The sequence below is a fragment of the Hyperolius riggenbachi genome, chromosome 3 (assembly GCF_040937935.1).
Source record: "Hyperolius riggenbachi isolate aHypRig1 chromosome 3, aHypRig1.pri, whole genome shotgun sequence".
Classification (NCBI taxonomy): Eukaryota; Metazoa; Chordata; class Amphibia; order Anura; family Hyperoliidae; genus Hyperolius; species Hyperolius riggenbachi.
The window spans coordinates 335867731-335889473 of NC_090648.1; the positions used below are offsets into that span (position 1 = coordinate 335867731).

General features: G+C 42.2%; 1 protein-coding gene across 1 annotated transcript in view; it reads right to left on the reverse strand.

The window, feature by feature from the left end:
* The window catches only part of LOC137562326 (dynein axonemal heavy chain 3-like), a 1996682-nt gene that overhangs the window by 1186347 nt on the left and 788592 nt on the right, over positions 1 to 21743 (reverse strand). The window contains exon 28 of the mRNA XM_068273663.1: positions 10446 to 10587. Within this exon, the coding sequence (XP_068129764.1) occupies positions 10446 to 10587 (142 nt within the window). The remainder of the gene's footprint in view (positions 1 to 10445; positions 10588 to 21743) is intronic.

The window sequence follows — 21743 nt, forward strand, 5'->3', positions numbered from 1 at the left end:
CTGAGAGACATGCTCCAGTGCAGGTGGCCTAGCAAGGGCTGTACACAGTTATAAACCTAAAGCTGTTCAGTGATTAATTCCTTCACTACACTATTGTTAAATCATTAATTAGCTTGATGTCATTTGTGTGAGAGTCAGAGCTCCTCCTCCTCCTCCGTTTTTTGCAGAGAAAAGTTCAAAGGGTCAATAGCCTGCTCTGTGAAACCATTTAAATTTTATTTATATCATGAGTTTTTTTTTTGTTTCAGTGCCACTGTAACCTTATTGTTATCTTTTGAGCTATTTGGACAAATAACCTTTTTTGACTTTCAGTAAATACCCTTCAAACCAACAGGTAGAGGTGTCAAATACTAAATTGTACTATTTAATTAATTCTTGATTGAAAATACAATAAATACTGTATATTCCTAGATATTGCATGAATGTCTGTAAGCTTTATTTAAATTTTCAGATTATTTAGTTTTGGCCAGGAATGCACAGCTAACAAAACAATATTTGCATGAAGGTAACAGAATTCAGAGAGAGAATAGAAGAACACAAATTATTCATAATTATTATTTATAATGTGTAATAGTTAATCCGAGGGCTGAGCAGAAACATTAGTGTCACAGTCTCTGCTGAAGGGGAGGAACTGTATTCTGACAGAGCCAAAGACTGTCAATCTTTGCCTGAAGGTCACTGGGCCCCTGCCAACAGCAATCTGAAGCAGCTGTTTCTTCAGGACAGATAAGTATTAAAAAAACTCTAACCAAAACTGACTGCATTGTGGCATGGAGTAAAATAAAATTTCACACAAGAGGTTTACTTTGAATATATGCCTATGTGTGCCTAAATATACAGTATATGTGTACATAGTATCAGTGGCAATAGGAGATGCAGAAGATGCGACCACACCGGGCTAGAGATGGCCCGAACCTCCAAATTTCGGTTCACGAACTTCCGCGACAGTTCGGTTCGCACAAACTTTTGCGATCCGCAATAGACTAAATGGGGAGGCGAACTTTGAAAACTAGAAACACTTCTGCTGGCAAGAAAGGTGATGGAAAAGATGTTTCAAGGGGTCTAACACCTGGAGGGGGGCATGGCGGAGTGGGATAGATGCCAAAAGTCCCGGGGGAAAAATCTGGATTTGATGCAAAGCAGTGTTTTCAAGGCAGAAATTGCATTAAATGCTAAATTGCAGGCCTAAAGTGCTTTAAAACATCTTGCATGTGTATACATCAATCAGGGAGTGTAATTAGAGTACTGCTTCACACTGACACACCAAACTCACTGTGTAACGCACTGCAAACAGCTGTTTCTGCAGTGACGGCTGGACTGGTGCGCACCATGGCCAGAGTGCTGGCCATGGCGGTTTTTAAGCCCATATCATCGCCGGGCTGTGATAGCACAATGATAGAACAACAGTGACTGTCAGGTAGGTATATGCAGTGATGGGTATTACAATGTACACCTGTCACACACAGACAGGTACCAGACAGGCATAGTGACACTACGTGCACTCACGTAGGTGGGTGGTTGCACAGTGAACAACAGGTAGGTATATGCAGTGGGTATTACAATAAGCACCTGTAATACACACAGGTAGTAGTCACTGAATGTGCTGGGCCTGGCACAGTAGGAACTAGCAAGGCTGTCTATGCAAGACAAGTGTCAGTGGGACACACAGAAAAAAATATAGATCACAAGAACAAGATTAGCTCTCAAAAGAGCTGTTGTGGGGTGCTATTTTAGCAAAAATCAGCAAGGAGCAAGCTAACAAGCCTACAAGAGCCTAACTAAGCTTTCCCTATGCAAGTCTGCAGCAGCTATCCCTTCACTAATTACTGCAGGCACACGAGTGAGTGAAAAGCCTGACGTTGCCTGCCTTTTATAAGGGGGTGGGGCTCCAGGAGGGAGTGTAGCCTAATTGGCTACAATGTGCCTGCTGACTGTGATGTAGAGGGTCAAAGTTGACCCTAATGATGCACTATGGGGGTGAATTGAACTTCCGGAAAAGTTCACGGTTCGCCGCGATCGCGAACCACGGAAGTTCACTGGGAACCGTTCGCCGGAAAACCGTTTGGGCCATCTCTACACCGGGCCCCTGGACCAGAGGGAACCACTAGGGGCCGGCCTTTATCCATCTTATTAGCTTTTCATAGGTTTTATGCTGGTGATAAACACCTCTAAATGGGCATTGCAAAATTGTAATCCTTTTCATGTAATAATCACGCAATAGCTTACACAGAAAGCAGAGGTCTCACCAGTTAATGCAGGTACAGTACCAGGAGTGTTCTCCTCTGTCCACATTTCTGTGCAGCCTGGCTGATACTGTAGCATCACAGTCATGTGCAAGCCAGTCACAGATGATAGGCAATTTCCTCAGTAATCAGGCAGCAGCTTACACAGGAAGCAAAGGTCTCACCGGCTGGTGATTTTGAGGTAATCCACATAGGCCCAGAGTAGTGTGCCGATAGCGAGCAGGCTACTAGTGGCTGCCAGCCCACCAGCCATGGCTTATGGATCTCTGACTGACGTATGATGCATGCGCCCACCCACTTTTCACTATAGCTGGACACAGAATATGACAGTGGCCAAAAAAAAATGGTTTACTATTATAACTTCATTTAATACACCAGGCATTGCTCACATACAGAAGCATAGGGATAACCATAGCAGCCATAACGCTGCTCTGGGGTACCACCGGGCCTGGATGACCTGGATCCGGAAGGATTAAGGCGAGACGTTGGACTAAAGAATGTCTGCATGTCATGTCACCATGAGAATCGCTGGAGAATGTCACCATGAGATCGCTGGAGCGTTCTGTCCTTGCTTGCGTGGACATGGGCTTAGGAGTATTACTGGCAGTGGCACCTTTATTACGTTGTGCTTTGAAATCACCCTTAAACGCACTGTAAAGCATAGTTGCCAGCTTGTGCTGCATCCTTTCTGCCTTCTGGTGATTTGGAAACAACTCCGCCACTTTGTGCCTATACCGAGGGTCTGTTAGCGTAGCCACCCAGTACAGCTCATTCCCTCGAGTTTTTTTATATGGGGTCCCTCAACAGGCTGGACAGCATGAAAGACGCCATCTGCACAAATGTGGATGCAGACGTACTATCCATCTCCTCTTGCTCTTCCTCAGCGATTTCAGCTAAGTTCTTCTCCTCCCCCCAGCCACGAACAATACCACGGGAAAGTTGAGCAGCACAAGCCCCCTGCGACACCTGCGGTTGTTCTTCCTCAAAAAAAAAAACACCTTCCTCATCATCTTACTCCTCTTCCCCACATGACTTTTCCTTCCACCTCCTCCTCCCCCCTCTGTGCTGCCACAGGTGTTGAGGAATCATCTGCTTCTGCTGAGAATTGATCCCACAACTCTTCCTCCTGTTCACGCTCCTCCACAGCTTGATCCACCACTCTATGTATGACATGCTCCAGGAAGAAAGCATATGGGATCAAGTCACTGATGGCACCTTCACTGCGACTCGCCAGGTTTGTCATCTCCTCAAATGGCAGCATGAGCCTGCAGGTATGAGCCTGAGTGTCCAGTACTTCGGCCAGAACATCCCCATCTCCCCAGAGCATGTCCTTTGACTGTAGTTGTAGAGATACTGTTTGACAGCTTTCTCCTGTTGTAGCAGGCGCATGAACATCAGGAGCGTTGAATTCCAGTGAGTCAGGCTATCGCAAATCAAGCGTCTCACCGGCAATTTGTTTCTCCGCTGAATATCGGCAAAGCGTGCCATGGCCGTGTAAGACCGCCTGAAATGCCCACACACCTGGACTGCTTCAGGACGTCCTGTAAGCCTTTTGAATTATTAGATTCAGCACGTTTCATGCAGGGTACATGTGTCAATTTTCCCAAATTCAAACCCGAAATGAGATTGCTGCCGTTGTCACACATCACATTGCCGATCTCCAGTTGGTGCGGGGTCAGCCACTGATCCACCTGTTTGTTAAGAGCAGCCAGGAGAGCTGCTCCAGTGTGACTCTCCGCTTTGAGGCAAGACATGTCTAAGATGGCGTGACGCCTTCGTACCTGGCATGCAGCATAGTCCCTGGGGAGCTGGGGCTGTGTGGCTGGTGAGGAGATTGCAGCACCAGTAGAGTTGAACTGCCACACAGCCAAGGAGGAGGACGACGACGACAGCGAAGAGGATGTAGCAGGAGGAGAGGAGGTGGCAGCAGGCCTGCCTGCAAACTGTGGAGGTATCACAAGTAGGTCCGCTGCACAGCCACGTACTCCCTGCTTGCCAGTGGTCACCAGGTTGACCCAATGGGCTGTGTAAGTAATGTGCCTGCCCTGACCGTGCTTGGCAGACCAGGCATCCGTGATCAGATGGACCCTTGAACCAACGCTGTGTGCCAGAGATGACACCACTTGCCTTTCAACTTCATGATACACTTTGGGTATCACCTTTTTTGAGAAACAATTGTGGCCTGGTATCTTCCACTGCGGTGTCCCAATGGCCACAAATTTTCGGAAGACCTCAAAGTCCACCAGCTGGTATGGTAGCAGCTGGCATCTAACAGTTCAGCCACTCCAGCTGTCAGAGGCCGGGCAAGGGGGTGACTGGCAGACATTGGCTTCTTCCATGCAAAGACTTCCTTCACGGACACCTGGCTGCTGCTGTGTGCAGAGGAGCAGGAACCGCTCAAGGTGAGAGGCGGAGTGGAGGAGGGTGGCTATGATTGTACGGGAGAAAGCGGCTGAAGATGATGAACCTGAAGCAGGAAGAGGAGAAGGAGGGTGGCTTTGCTTTTGCGTGCTGCTTTTCCTCTGGTGCTCTTCCCATTGCAGTTTGTGCCTTTTCTCCATGTGCCTTCGTAAGGCAGTTGTCCCTACGCGGCTGTTGGCCTTTCCACGGCTCAATTTTTGTTGGCAGAGAGAACAGATGGCATTGTTCTGATCTACGGCAGACACACAAAAAAAGTCCAAACCGCTGAGCTACCCTGGGGTGATGGCACTATGGTGGCATCAGCAGCTGACGTTGAAGGGCATGTTGGCTGGCTATCCATAGGTGGCGATACATGGAGCTGGACACTGCCACTAGCTGTTTCTGAAGACGAGCTCCCACTGCTTCTTTCAGTCTCCTCCTACTCCTCTCTGACTCCCCCCTCTGAACTGTCCCCTTGGTCATCTTGTCTCTTAGGATCCCACATGACATCCGTATCATCCTAATCATCATAATCATCCTCCCCAGATTCGCTTGCCTCAGACACCTCATAAACTGCACCAACAGCAGGTACTTCATAACCTTCCTCCTCCCACGTTATGTCCATAGTGTCGCCTAGCTCAGACATATGAGGTGGTGTAACTTGCTTAACGCCTTAATCTTGTTGTAACAATAATGTCTGTGAATCAGTTAATTCCCCACCAAATAACTCCTGCGAAGTGTCAAATGCTGTGGATGTGGTGCTTGTAGTAGTGCTGGTGGCTGCGGAAGATGAGGTGTTCACGTCAGCACGACCTCGAACAGACCTGATGGGTGGCCTGCCTCTGGCTCTGCCTTTGCCTATTGTTTTATCTATATTGGGGGGGGGGGGGGGGTGAAGTGAAAGGTATGCACTGACTTGACTAATACAATGTGCAGTCACACAGGTGCAGTGAAAGGTATGCAGTGACTGGTATTACAATACAATGTGGAGCTGTCACACAGGTGCAGTTAACAGATATGCATGGACTGGTATATTACACAGCGTGTGGTCACACAGGTACTGTGAACAATTATGCAATGGCTAGTATTACAAATTTGCAGGGGGGGCTGGGCCTGGCAGTGGAACAGTAGGAATTACCAAGGGGCCAAGGTACCACCAGCAGCTGCGACTGACAGGGCTGTATATGCAACACAAGTGTCTGTGGGACACACACACAAAAAAATAGATCACAAGAACAACATTAGCTCTCAAAAGAGCTGTTGAGGATGAGGAGTGCTTTTTAGCAATAAGTATCAGCAAGAAGGATTAACCTAACAAGCCTTATGCTTCATACACACTTGAGATAAAAGTCTTTGGAAAATGAAAGATCACAGACCAATTTTACCCCCTTCCATGTAGTATGAGAGCCATACTCTACACAGTCTATTCTATGGAGCTGAACTCCCCATCAGATAAAATCTTTGCAGGATGCTGCACACACAGATGCCTGTACACACTCAAAAGATCATTATCTGCAAAAGATCTGTTCCTGCAAAAGATCCATTCCATGTAAAATGCATTATAGTCTATGAGATCTGCAGATCATCATACACACTTGGTTTAACAGACAATCATCTGCAGATCATCTGCAGATCAGATTCAACAGGGTGGATTTTCAGATCTGCAGATGTTTGCCAGATATGCAGATGAAGTCTGTTAAACCAAGTGTGTATGATGATCTGCAGATCTCATAGACTATAATGCATTTTGCATGGAATGGATCTTTTGCAGGAACAGATCTTTTGCAGATAATGATCTTTTGAGTGTGTACGGGCATCTGTGTGTGCAGCATCCTGCAAAGATTTTATTTTTTGGGGAGTGCAGCTCCATAGAATAGACTGTGTAGGTATGGCTCTCATATACATGGAATGGGGTAAAATTGGTCTGTGATCTTTCATTTTCCAAAGACTGTTATCTCAAGTGTGTATGAAGCATAACACAAGAGCCTAACTAAGCTTTCCCTATGTCAGCAGCCAGGTTGTCTTCCTTCTCTAATTACTGCAGCCACACGAGTGAAATGGCTGACGCTGCCTGTGTTTTACAAGGGGGAGGGGGGCTCCAGGAGGGAGTGTAGCCTGATTGGCTACCCTGTGCCTGCTGACTGTGATTTAAAGGGTCAAAGTTAACCCTAATGATGTAGTATAGGGACGGGTCAAACTCGCATATAGTTCGCGGTTCATTGCGAACGCGAACCACCGAAGTTTACGCGAATAAGTTCGTGTGCGAACCATTCGGGCAATCTCTAGCAGGTGTTTAGTGTTAGGCATCAGCAGAGGGGGGTTAATGTGAACGATAGGTTATAACAGGTAATCCTAGAATATTGGTAACATTACCAATACTCTACTTGTGCATAGGAAAGGAGCATTCCGCTACACCAAGGCTGGGTATAAAACTTTTCTTCAACTTTATTTTCACATCAGTAGACACATACAAAGGCTGACGCGTATCGGAGCTCTAGGAGGCTCCTTAATCATAGCCAGCATACACAAACTCATCACAGGTTTAAATAATCAAAGGCCCGCCCACAGAGGGCATAGCCATTATTCTTAAAGAGACATGCACAGATATTTCACATAAAAATACATAGCACAAGCTAATGCATAAAATGCAGTAAATTAAAAAACCAGAGATGACATGGTTAGGCATCAAGAATGTAGGAGCATAACATCTACTTTTTAGGGGTCATAATCTCTAAAGCATAATATAAAAGACACAAATCTAAGACCACTGTGGACGTCTATTAAATAGGGAAGGTTACGTTCTCACATCATATGTTAGAATAATATCCATTTTGGAATTCAATCCAGTGGGCAATCGTGTGCCCAACATCCATATCCAAAAGGACTCCCGTTTTAACAATAGCCTGCGTAGGTCGCCCCCTCTAGGTGAGAGTGCCACTCGTTCTATGCCTTGGAAAGTGAAACTAGCCATGACACCTTTATGTTCCCTTAAAAAATGCTTTGATACTCTGGAAACCTGTGTGACATACGTTTCATTCCTAAGGCACCTCCCAGGTCCATTGAAATGTTCCGAAATACGCTGTCTCAGAGGGCGGGTGTTGCACCCCACGTACTGCAGATCACAAGCAACACAGGTGATAAGATAGACAACGTTGCTGAAATTACAATTAATATAATGTTTCATTTCAAACCTTTCATTTTTAGAAATAGAAAGAATCTCCCGTGTTTGGTTGTGGACACAACAGTACCTGCAGGTGCTATAGCCACACCTGAATGCAGAGGCGGGACAAGGTCCTCCAGCACCAAAGGCTGAGACACCAAAGGACGCCCCTCCATCCCTGCCACCCCAGCCGTCACACACTGATTGCTATAGACTAAGAGGCTCCACAGGGTCCACAACCTCTCCAACACCTTAAAATCTAGTTATCTGGCTTGCAGTCATTGCTATGTATCCCCTTTTCTTATTTCTTTCTGCTTCAAACACAATTAGGAATGACAGCTGAATGAATTGTGCTCCCCCTCCTACACTGCGCCCTGAGGCTGGAGCCTCTCCAGCCTATGCCTCGGCCCGGCCCTGCCTGAATGAACCCTTATAGGACAACCAAGGGGGTTTTGGTCTGGACGAGGTGGAGAAAAAGCTCGGGGAAAGGTGAGTCCCCAAAGTTGGGGCACGGCGTGCCAATAAACTGCACCCTTCGTTCAGGACTGTGCGGAGATTGGGGTCTGAATGCAGGACAGGCAAATACTTTTTTATAATATTGATAACCTTATTGTACAAACTATATGGAGTTGTAAAGGTGACATTTCTTTTTTGCCTAGTCCTATGTCCGGCATCCGCGCCCAGCAAGTCCCGACGATTCCTTTGCAGCACTTGCTGTCTGGGCCTGTTAATCAGCTGACCATCATAACCCCGTTCCCGGAGCCTCTTCCCCACCAAATCCAGCTCTTGCTCCAACAAGTTAGGGTCAGAGCAATTTCGGGCCACCCTTACCATCTCTCCATAAGGAACAGCTCTGAGAATGGCTTGGATGGCAACTGGAGGCCAGCAAAAGTGGATTACCTGCACAAGCTTTCCTGAAAGTCTTAGTGACAACCCTGCCCAATGTCCGAAACCCACATAACGTAAGATCCAAATAATCTATTTTGATGGGATCATGACACATAGTGAAAGTCAAGTTAAAATTATTATTATTGCAATGTGTCAGAAAATTGGGCAGAGCGTCTGGGGGACCTCCCCATATCAGCAGCAGATCATCTATGTACCTCCCATACCAAAAAATATGTTCAAAAAAGGGGTTCTGTTCCCCAAAGATGCGGAGCTCCTCCCACCAACCCATGAACAAGTTTGCCAGGGATGGGGAAAACTTGGCTCCCATCGAAGCTCCGCACCTCTGGAGATAAAAAACCCCATCAAACAAAAAATAATTCTGGGTCTCTACTACTCAATACTCTACTATTGGATACACATGACATCCAAATTAAAGGAAGCCTTTATACGATTTTGCGGTTCAGCTGCCTTATTTGCATACATAAAAACACTGCTTTATTAACGTATGCAGTGCGGAAAAAAAAGAGAGTGAACACTCAATGTTCGTTCTACCAGGAAACCCTGTGAACAAAGGATACTTGTACAATGAAGATTTGTTTATTCTTTAAAAAACACTTCACAACTAAGGAGTTTTACCCCTTCAGCATCCAAGCAATTATCACCTTTCAGCTCTCCTTCCATTCATTTGCCAATAACTTTATCTCTGCTTATCACAATGAAATGTGTTAAATGTGTTTTTTTCATCACTAATTAGGCTTTCCTTGGGTGGTACATTATGCCAAGAATTATTTTATTGTAAATGTTTTTAATGGGAAAATAAGAAATAAATGGAAAAAATCCTTATTTTTCAGTTTTCAGCCATTAAAATGTTTAAATAATACATGCTACCGTAATTAAAATCCACGTAATTTGTCCATTTGCACCAGTTATTACACCATTTAAATGAAGTCCCTATCACAATGTCTGGCACCAATATTTTATTAGGAAATAAAGATGCTTTTTTTCAGTTTTGCGTCCATCACTAATAAAAAGCCCATAATTTATAAAGTAACAGTATTATACTCTCGACATACATATTAAAAAAAAGTTCAGTCCCTAAGAAAACTATTCATGTATTTTTTATAATTGTACATTTATTTTATTTTATTTTTTTCCCAAAAAAATAAATCTTGGTAACTATTGGGGAGTGTGGGAGGTAAGGGGTTAATTTAAAATGTAAAAACAGGTCTTTGCATTTAAAAAAATGCTTTTAGATGTAGTTTTACTATTTGGCCACAAGATGGCCTCAGTCTTTTTTTATGTGTCCTGTAAGCGAAATATGTATGCTTACAGGAAGTGTACTGAGGATGGGAAACTTATTAGAATGATCGTGCAGCTTCTCGTAGAAGGCGCCGATCATTGCTACGGGGACTTAGATCAATGATTAGGAATTGCTTTCCCATTCATTGATCTCCTGATGGACAGATGGCAACGTGAACGAGCGTACAAATAAGCGGGAGCGCGTACAGCAGTGGTAGCAGCGGGGGTACGTATATTTACTCTTCTGGGTGTTTAAATGAAGTCTGCAGGGGAGTAGATATACTGTACTGAAGCTGTGAAGTGGTGTTAAATTAACTTGACTTGTCATTATACATAATATACATGAAATGCCAACATTAGTATGGACTTTTTCTCCTGTCTGTGTCAAAGTGCTAGAAAGCTACAGTCACAAAGGATATGCTTGATAGGCCACCCTAGAGCATTAGGACACATACCATGGACATCAGTAGTAATCAGGGCACCAAGTGTTATTCTTTCCATTTTCGTTAGCCTTCCCCGGACCAGACTGACAATCTCTTCAATTTGCTCATTGCATTTTCTTTCAAAGCTTGGCAGTCCCCCCTTCTGATCAAAAGCCTGCAATGACATGGAAAAAAAAAGAAATAAATATAGTATGTAAGCTGTATTCTGCCGGTAAACGCCTCTGTTTAATTTGATCCATTCTTCTATTTTTCTGCTCTAAATCCTAAAATGTATGTTCCCTAAATCGCTCTCATTTTCATTATAAATCAGTGGGATGGTATAAGTATTTCATACTTGGGATAACTATTGATAAGAAATTGGGAAAGAACCCACTTTTGGAGAAGTGATATAGATTAAATATTTTGTTCAGTCTTAGCAATTTGGAACATTTTATGCAGGTTTGTATTTCTCATTTTGTCGGCTGGCACATGGAAAATTAAAATGTAAGTGACTGAATACAGACTTGTAAAAAGTAATCAGAGGATTTCGGAATAGTTGTTCGTCAGAGCAGATGTCCGCATTGTCTAGCGCCGCGCAGACTGGTTATGAATGTTGTCACGGAAAGAAAATAAAAACAGACCACGGAAAGAAAACAGAACTTCACATATTGTATTAGAACAGTGTTTCTGAGGAAATTAACAAGATAATAAAAAGAAGTTTACAAAAGCAATGAACCAACAAAAGGTTTCTTTATCCTATTGTTTTCTACACTTAATCTCAAAACATTTCTCATATGATGCAATATTATTTTTCTGAAATAGATGAATAACGTGTAAAAACAGGGGGAAACATTGAGTGGCAAACCAAAAATAACTGCTGAATGCATAAAACCATATTTTTTTTCCTAAATAGATCTGCCTGTCACAGACTACATTAGATTCAGCCGAGGCAATACACATTCTGAAGCTGCCAGGTCCCATAGAAACCTTTAAGGCATCATACACACAGCTGGCTAGGTGCTCGTCTTCCTATGGAGAAATCATTGGGAAAACAAATGTTATAGCAATGTAAAGGGCCACGGGGCAGAAAGAGCTTGGGCAGCATTTGCAATGTCTGTTAGTTGTCAGAGGCATAGCAATATGAGATGCAGAGGTTGCTACTACACTGGGTTCCCTTAACTAGAGTGGCCCCCTAGGAGCCCTTCTTAATTTGCTGTATTAGCTTTTCACTGATGCTGTGATGGTAATGATCACCACTATATTTGCTCTGATCACCACCATACTGGCTCTGATTAGTGGATATTTTTAACTTCCTCTCCCTACAGTTTTCATGCTATATGAAAGGCACACACTAGCTATGTCAAAAGCGGCTCTAGTCACCGAGTTTTGGTATTTACATATAGACCTATAACCATGCTCAAGCTTTAGTTAGAGGCTGCTCATATGTGTACATTTAAAAGTGTTGCGTGTTAAAATGGGTGCAATATATTGTGAATGGAAGAATATTGGTAATTTTACCAAAATTCTGCTTTCACGTATTAATAGTAGAATATTGATGTTATAGATATTATACGATTAGCCTATCTCATCCTATCCTCACACTAACCTACCCCCCACCTATGTCTCACACTATTATACCACTTAACCATGACTAACACTTTTCTACCCCTTAACTATGACTAACACTAACACAAGTGCTTTTCAATGTGGCTATTTTTTGCTGTTCCCGCTACTACGAAGTTTGGTTACAGTGTAGCCAAATTCAATTGCGACTATTTGCTACCCTCACTAGTGATGGGCATGTCTAGGTGAGGTGAACTCATGGAAAAGCATATGATTTGTTTGATCAGCTGATAGATTTGCAAAGCTCTGATTTGCTGTGATCCCATCCTGCTTTAGCACACGATCATGGCTAGCAAATCAGTGACTTACATATCTATCACCTGACTAAACTGATCACATGCTTCTCCTTGAGTTCTCCTACACATGACCATCACTGGGCCTCACCACTATGGAGTTCAGCTACACAGTAGCCAAACTCCATCCCCTGCTGTTTACACTGTACCCGCCACTCCACCACTGCTATTTCGGCTGTCCCCGCCACTATAGATTTTGGCAACACATTAGCCAAACTCCATCAACACTATTAAACTTCACTATCTCTAACATCCTATTTACTGACTGTAGCTGATGTACTATGACAGGTGCATGAAAAGTTAAGTAGTAGTAGTACAGGTGCCCAGAGCATGCAACCCCTTTATGTTTAATAGCTTCAATCTGATCAGACTTTCTGTACCATTGAATGTTTTATCCCATTCTATCTTGCATCTACCTTGATAAATCAAACACATATTATGGGTATATCTTGCTTACTATGGTAAGCCATAAAAAATAGAAAAGTGGATTTTTCTTAGCAGGGATACAAGGTCCACAGTTCTTATTCTAATCTAATTACCAAAGTAATTTATTAATCACTGACTCAGCATTGGTATTCCAACTAATTGTTCTGACTTGATTCTAAATGCAGTAGATGTATTCTGGTAGAAGGAATTTATAGTATTGAAGCTAAAATGTAAGCAATGTACTAAGGGAAATCAAAATTTTAGCAGCAACTCAGAAATGTCAGCCTGTAACATTTTCTTTCTATGGGTTTTCTTTAAAACATGATTTAGGAGAGAAGTGAAATTTTATGACATTTCCTAAAACGTATGCTGTGCTTCTTTGGAACACCTTGTCAGGAAAATGTTTTGCAGGATTTTTTTTTGTGTTTGTTTACTTACATAAATGTTAAAGGTTTCAATTAGAAAACATATCATACCAATGCTTTATTCTATTCCTCTTACTTTTCTGTGCTTATGCTTTTTTTTTTCATTTTATTTCCCATTAATTATCAGTAGATAAATAGCGCAAAAAGAAATACCGTAACCTAGGACAGACAGGACAATACATAAAAACTTGGTCTATTACTTCTCAGCATTGTGGTTTTTGCAAGCAATTTGTTTAGGCCAAGCGCTTATGGTACTGCACAAAATAATTACCTAAATCTAACACGTATATTCTACTGTAACCTCAACCTTGATATGATTAACCCTAACTTATACCCCCAACCCCTCTAATTACATTACTTTAATCTCTTCATTACCCTAGCCTCCCAACTTTTTTGACTATAATTTCACACACAAGGATTACATTTTTTTAATTCTTTCTTTCACAATCTTGCTTTAATGAGAAGGATTAAAGAAGAGTAGGAGCAAGAAAGATTAGAGGTCTAAATGTCAGCTAATAGTTACATTTATCTATGAACAATCTTATTTTTTAATAAGGTAATTCAGATTGAAAGAAAAGATCGTATTTAATAGATCCACAGCATTAAATAATCCAATTTGTGATCATAGCTCAAAAGAAAATGATTAAATATGCAATCCTTCAGGATCGATTGAACCCACCACATTCTCTTTTTTCATGCAATATGGTCTGAATAATCTGCTCGAAAATGTGATCCTTCAATAAAAATTGTACCTTTAAACATTTAAAAGTAAACATCTGAGTTTATAAAAGTAAAAAATGGATACTTCCCTCCTCAGAAGGAAGCCTCTGGATCTTCCAGAGGCTTCCCTGGCCACCTCCACCAGGCTGATCCAATGCTGAGACCCCCAAAGCTTGCAGGCGCATGGCTGACCTGCCCTGTGCAGTACCACAGACTGATTTGGGCTTTGGCAGAAAATGCTAAGTCTGATCTGGGCCATACTACTGTGCTGGCGCAGATGGCTAGTGCATCTGAAGTAGCACGGACCAGCTCGAGCTTTGGCAGAAAAAGCCAAAACCAACTGGGTCCATGTTACTACAACAAGGGTTTGTTAATGGGCTTTCTGAGAACAAAGTGCTGGAGCAGCCCCTGTGGAGGATGACAGGGAAAGCCTCTGAGTTATCTAGACAATTCCTACTATTGAGGTGAGTATCCATTTAAGGCCCTTTTTTTTTCTTACAGGTACACTTCAAAGAAAAGGATATCCATGTGAGGCACTAATTTTTTTTTTACAGGTACACTTCAAAGAAAAGGATAAAGATGGATGGATAGATAGATTGATCAGTTTGTGGATGGGAAACATACAGACAGGAGGACACATGAACTGATGAAAAGAAAGAAAGTTACATAGTTACATATAGTTACATAGTTATTTTGGTTGAAAAAAGACATACGTCCATCGAGTTCAACCAGTATGAGGTACAACACCAGCCTGCTCCCTCACATATCCCTGTTGATCCAGAGGAAGGCGAAAAAACCCTTACAAGGCATGGTTCAATTAGCCCCTAAAGGGAAAAATTCCTTCCTGACTCCAGATGGCAATCAGATAAAATCCCTGGATCAACATCAAAGGGAGGGACGGATGAAGAACAAGAAAGATGTAAGAAAATATAGACTATCAAAAACAGCAACCCAGTCTAAAAATGCAAACAGTGGTCAATATTGATAGAAAGGAAGATGATATGTACTCAGTAGTACATGCACATATTGACCGCAATTCATCAAGACTTATCAAATCAATTACCGACAGCTCAGTAAAATATCAAACTCGATAAGTTGATTTCAGGATTCATCAAAGTTATCTACAGCTGTTAGCGAGCATTCGGTAATGATGCGATAAAACGGAAGAAAGTGCAATTCATGAAAATGAAAATGAAAGTGGGCGTGGTTTAGCGGTAAATTTAGGATTAGTTCTCTCCTTCACTGCTCTATCGTTATTCCTGTAAGATCATTGCTGACAGAGAAGATGGAGCCATTTGAAGTGGTTACGTATCAGCTGAGAGCGATTCAAAGGCGCAGAAGGGCAAGACTAAGGTCTAGAACCATATCAATTTGCAAGAGAATGGATTTATTTGCTATAGCAGGACATCTGCATTTCTCTTGAATCATATTGTAAGAGAACACAGGCAGTGCCAGGGTTAACTAAATTGCTAGCTGCACAACATTTTTTTTTTCAGAAAAGGCTCCTATCAAGCCGTAGCTGGTGAAATTGTGGGATTGTCCCAAGCCACTTACAGAATCCTGGCCCAGGTGTTAAGCCCTATTCGGAATGTTGCTACGTAGTGTTCAAAGGACTGCCTTTTTACCCAGAATTCCACAGGAATGTTATGGCCTTGTGTTAAATTACCGCTGTAAAATGGAAATATCGACACGTTGCCGAATGGTTACCGCATTGTTATCGATATTTTAGCGAAGTCACACTGAATGCAGAAACACCTTGATGAATATAACTAGAAATCGGTAAACTTCGAATTTGATAATTTAACAAACTGGAAAAAGTAATCTCAAAGACAATGAAGAATCGAGACCTATGAGTCTAATGGTGGTCTAAAATACCCTATACCTATGAAAAAAATAGCAGAATAATGAGTAAAAAATATTCCTGGTCAGGCACTGTTAATAAGGCTAGAGAAAAAGACTAAAAAAAACAAAACAGATATGAGAAAGGGAAATTTTATTACGGTGTTGGCATTAGGAGGCTGAAAACAGTGATAAGGAGAGCTTTAAACATAGCATTCAAAAACCTTTTTACCATGGGAATCCAAAGTGAACAATTTTATAAACAGAAGAGGAAAATCCTTTTCCACTGTGTTGGGCCATAATGTTGCCGACACATAGTTTTACTTTATGGCACTATTTGTTATCAGAGGGTTACAGCTAAATTTATCTGTATTCGTTTTATCTTTATGTGAAGTTAATTTTGTTTTGTTGATATGTATACTGATAATATAGGATGTTTTACTGTTTGTGGCCCTGAATAGGTCAATTAAGCTGGCCACTAACAGTCCAATTTCTAGCGAAAAATCGTTCAAACGATCAGAAATTCTGATCGGACGTAAAATCGTTTACTGCGCCATCAACGAACCCATCTTTGCTTCCTATCTATCACAACCAAAAAGAAAATCCAAATTTTGGTTTGACAAAAATCCAATTGGACGACTATTTTTATAATCGTTTGTAATAGATTGTGCCCATCAACTGAGATTATTTTCAACCAATCTGATCAGAATTTCTGATCGCTCGAACGATTTTTTACTAGAAATTGGACTGTTAGTTGCCACCTTTAGTCTAGCATTTAAGTCATTTGTTTTATTTGCATTTCATTCTTTGGGTTCTATTTTTGTTTACTCTAGTTAAAAATAAAATTTAAATAAAATAATCCCACAGTTAAAACAACAAGGACGTATCTGTAGCTTTCTGTGCTGGAAATTGAAAACACTTTCTATGTACACTTTCTCAGAACATTGTAACAGTTTAGTTACTCTTGGGGAAAAACCTTTTGAATAACCCTTTCAGAGGTTAATAATCAGAGACATTTATAAAGAATCTAGCTGCATCGTAAGAGAGGCATTGTATCAAACCTCAAACATTTTTCCTTAATAACATTTTTTTTGTCAAAGGTTACAGGATTTTTTTTACAGTATGTTGAGTTCTAAATTAATTGACAACTAACGCTATAAATGTTCATGGTTCACTGCATGTGCTTTAAATTATACAATGCTTAAAACAGTCTGATCAGGTCAAAGTAAAAGCCAGTTTCTGCTACTATATTTCTATAAGTACTTTTTTATAAATCATATTTATATTTTTTATTTTCATTATTTAGATTTTTTTTTCAAACAAGTTCAGTAATACTGTTGGAAACTAAATTCAAAATCAAACATAAATAATACATAAAGATGTAGCTTTGTTCAAAAATGGTATGGCTTTCTGTAACAATCTAAAGTTTAAATAGCAGGATAATGCACCAGCCTACAGATCCATTTAAAATTATAACAACATATGTGGTAAAGTCACGTCCGATAGCCCTTGTTAGAATGTGCATAGCCAAACATACACATTGACATAATGCCTGATAGAGAGTCTGGAAACAGATTGTGTCCACATTCCTCACTGCTCTCTAGCATATTTGACTTGTTTATCTTGAAAACCCAATATTCTACTATTGATTATAAGTTAGAGTATGGGAAAGCACTCAGCAGCAATTGGATGGGTAAGAGCAACTGCTGCTCCATACGTGTGTGCGTGTGTGTGTGTGGGTGTGTGTGTGCGTGCGTATATATATATATATATATATATATATATATATATATATATATATATATATATATATATATATATATATCCCATCCACTTGCTGCTGAGTGCTTTCCCATACTCTAACTTATAATCAATCAATAGTAGAATGTTGGGTTTTCAAGAAACACCTATTTAACAGGTCAAATATGCTAGAGAGCAGTGAGGAATGTGGACACAATGGGCTCAATTCTGGTAGTGTTTAGTAAATAATTACCTCATGGAATTGGGTTTACCTCATGAGGGAAATCAACTTTTGAATTCTGGTAGTTTATGTAAAGTTTTACCTCATGTAATTTCATGAGGTAATTCATGCGGTAATTTTCTACTAAAAATGTGTGGTATTTAGTAGTTTTGGGCGAACACCTGGATGTTCGGGTTCGGGCCGAACAGGCCGAACATGGGCCAGATGTTCGGCATGTTCGGCCCGAACGCCGAACTCAATGGGAGTCAATGGGACCCCCGAACATGCCCATTTTGGGGGCCCTATGGGGTCGCAGGCATAAGGGGGGAGCATGCCCCGGTCGCGGGGGGGGGGTCGGAAATTCCCCCCACCCCCTCCGCTAGCGCTCCCCCCTCTGCCCGCTTCCCCATACAAAAAGTTTAAATCAAGTTCAATAGTACCTGGGCTGGTGGCATTGGCTGGCAGTGGAGTGAGGAGGAGGAGGAGTCCGAATAGCAGAGTGACGTTGAGGCCGGGCAGCGGGCGGTTCAGCGCTAGTACCCTTGTGGTACTTCCGCCCTTTCTCTGACCTCACGTCCTCTGCGTGATGACGCATACGAGGGTACGCGTGATGCGTACCCTCGTATGCAGAGGACGTGAGGTCAGAGAAAGGGCGGAAGTACCACAAGGGTACTAGCGCTGAACCGCCCGCTGCCCGGCCTCAACGTCACTCTGCTACTCGGACTCCTCCTCCTCCTCACTCCACTGCCAGCCAATGCCACCAGCCCAGGTACACTACTATTGAACTTGATTTAAACTTTTTTTATGGGGAAGCGGGCAGAGGGGGGAGCGCTAGCGGAGGGGGTGGGGGGAATTTCCGACCCCCCCCGCGATCGGGGCATGCTCCCCCCTTATGCCTGCGACCCCATAGGGGGGCCGTATTGCGGCCTGTTCGGCCGAACAGGGCCCTGTTCGCCCGAACAGGGGCCCTGTTCGGCCCTGTTCGGGGGCATACAGAAGTTCGGGGCGAACCCGAACTTAAAAGGCCGAACACCATCAGGTGTTCGGCCGAACTCGAACATCACCCGAACAGGGTGATGTTCTGCAGAACCCGAACAGTGGCGAACACTGTTCGCCCAACACTAGTATTTAGTAGTGAAATACCTCACACTTGAATTCTGAAGAGAAATAAGGGGTGTGTTTGCATGTCTTTTACCTCACATAATTAGACCTACCTCTACCACATGATAAATGCAGTGCTGTGACAGAATTGTGATATCAGTCACATAACATGGAGCCTTTTCAGCTTGTTCTGTGTTCAGGGCCCCCATATTTTGCTGAAATAAATAAAAGTGATCTGATCAACAATCCCCCCCAGCCCCAGCTTCCATTTTGTTTTAAGAAAGAAAAAGTGCTCCAAACCCTGTACAATCCTTCATCTGCTGCACCCCCCCCCCCTTCAACATTGCCATTCCCCAACCTCAGGTTGGAAAAAAAAAAGTAAAAATGCTCCAACCCACAGCCTCTATTTTAAAAAAAATGAAGTATAACTGTGGCAAACACCGATTTCTCCCCCCCCTCCTCCTCTGGTTAAAAGTGCTCCGAGGGCCCCCCCCAGCAGCCTCTATAAGTAAAAGTGCTGTAACCCCCCCCCCCTCCAGACCCCCAGCCTCTAAAAGTAAAAGTACTCACACCCCCAGTCTCTAAAAGTGCTGTCCCCTACCCCAGCCTCTAAAAGTGCTCCCCCCCCCCGCCCCCCAGCCTCTAAAAGAAAATGAGCTGGATTTTTTTTTGTAATGGATGCCTATAAAATTTACTTTTCATAGGCTGCTACATAATCAAATACACCTTCCCTCCTCAAAAAAAAAAAAAACATCTTCCAAAGACTATCCTAACTTATGGAAGACAATTAAAGACATTGGCCTCGATTCATAAAGCATTCCCGCATTCGGAAACGCTGAAAACTGCTCACTTTACCGACCACACAGCAAAATCTGTATTCATAAAGGCTTTTTCCGCATGAAAAGCCAACATTCGCGAGCAGAGTGATCAATCACCGCCTTGCGCGGTGATTATCATAGCAAAAGTAACAAGTAGTCAATTCATAAAGATTAGAGGTAGCGGTATGCGGACGGGTATTACCGCTACCTCTGATGTGGCGAGAAGCGTGCGGAATACATTGCAGTGAATGGGACAGACCTCCCAAGCAGCTGCAGAGAGAACACCGCACGGAGGGATTCCGCCTGCTTCTCCTGTTTCCGCATGTCTCCCGACAGCCTAACGCCTGCCTACAGCGGAATATCTCCGCACGCCTGTCACAACTAGCAAAATTTTTATGAATTACCACCCTGAAGGCGGAAATACCAACAGCGGTGTTTCCCCGCTCGACGTTACCTTCCCGACAGCACTTTTATGAATCGAGGCCTATTACTTATTTGCTGCAGGCTTACCACTGAAATACCTCATGTTTTACCTCACTCTATGCATTTACCTCATGTTTTACCACATGTTTTACCTCATGTTCTGAAATGGAGAAAAATCTTTCAGAATTTATAAAAGAAGAGGAAAATACCTCATGAGGTATTTTACCTACCAAAAAATATTTACCTCACAGAGCTACCAGAATTGAGCCCAATCTGTTTCCAGACTCTCTATCAGGCATTCTGTCAAAGTGTATGTTTGGCTATGCACATTCTAACAAGGGCTATCGGACGTGACTTTACCACATATGTTGTTATCTTTTTAAATGGATCTGTAGGCTGGTGCATTATCCTGCTATTTAAACTTCAGATTGTTACAGAAAGCCATACCATTTTTGAACAAAGCTACATCTTTATGTGCTATTCTCCAATTGGCTTTAGTTTCCAACAGCATTAATGAACTTGTTTGAAAAAAAAATCTAAATAATGAAAATGAAAAATATAAATTGGAATTATAAAAAAGTACCGACTCTAAGGAAGATTCTCATTGGCCAGATCACTGGCCAAATGAGAACAGTCAGCACCATAAAAAGGTGCTTTGCCTGTGAAATAGTCAAGAGATAATTAGGGAGACTGATACTGAGAACACAATACTCGAAGTGGCAGAGCTGCAGCCACTAGGGACGCGCTCAGTAGGCAGTAGAAGTGTAAGGGAGTCTTGCCCAAGGATTCCTTACTGAACAGGTGCTGGGTTACTGAAAAGGAAGAGTTCAGATTCGAACCCTGGTCTTCTGTGTCAAAGGCAGAGCCCTTAACCATTACACTATCCAGCCACTTTGACTGTTACAAAATGTGAGTCTCTGGCATGTTTTCCAACCTACTTCCTAATTTTAGGATGCTAAAGGAAGTCCCATGGATTAAACAAGATGCTTTTTGGGCTTAATAAGTATTTGCAAATATTTAGAACTAATAACTCATTTTCATGACAATTGGAGACAGGTATTTATGTGTCTACTTGATTAGTATGACCCAGAAATTCTTTCCATTTGTGCTTTAGTCATTTAATTCTGCTCACGCTATTATGAAATCACTAAGACTTATTTCTAAAATCCCTGACAGAGACACCATATGTTGGCTAATACGCTTTGCTAAAATGACACCAGTTGAAGCTTAATCTACAAGGGAAAACACTTATAATTTGACTAATATTTCATTAAAATACTTTTTTATGTGCTGTGCATAATCAAAGCCATTTAAACAAAAATGATGACATGTTCTTTAGTCATTGTATAGCAATGTGAGCAGATTTACGGAACCTCCTAAAGCTGTAGACTGCCCCATAAGCTGCATAAGCTACAAATGGCCTCATTCCACCAGTGTCTACAGTTTTGTTTTCTTTTCTTCTTAAAAAGCATAATGTTCTTGGGACATTTTCCATTTATCAAGCTCTTCTTTGTCACAGAGGGAGTGATCCAAGGTAACACTAGAACAGTATTCTTTACTGGACTTTCGTACAGTTCATGAATAGCCTGCTTTAGCTCCCTCTCTTGTCATTCCAAAACATGAACGTTCTTTTACTTTAACCATTATTTTGTAAATTGGCTTGTGTGTTTAGGGTCATTGGTCCATTATGCAATTCACTTTTT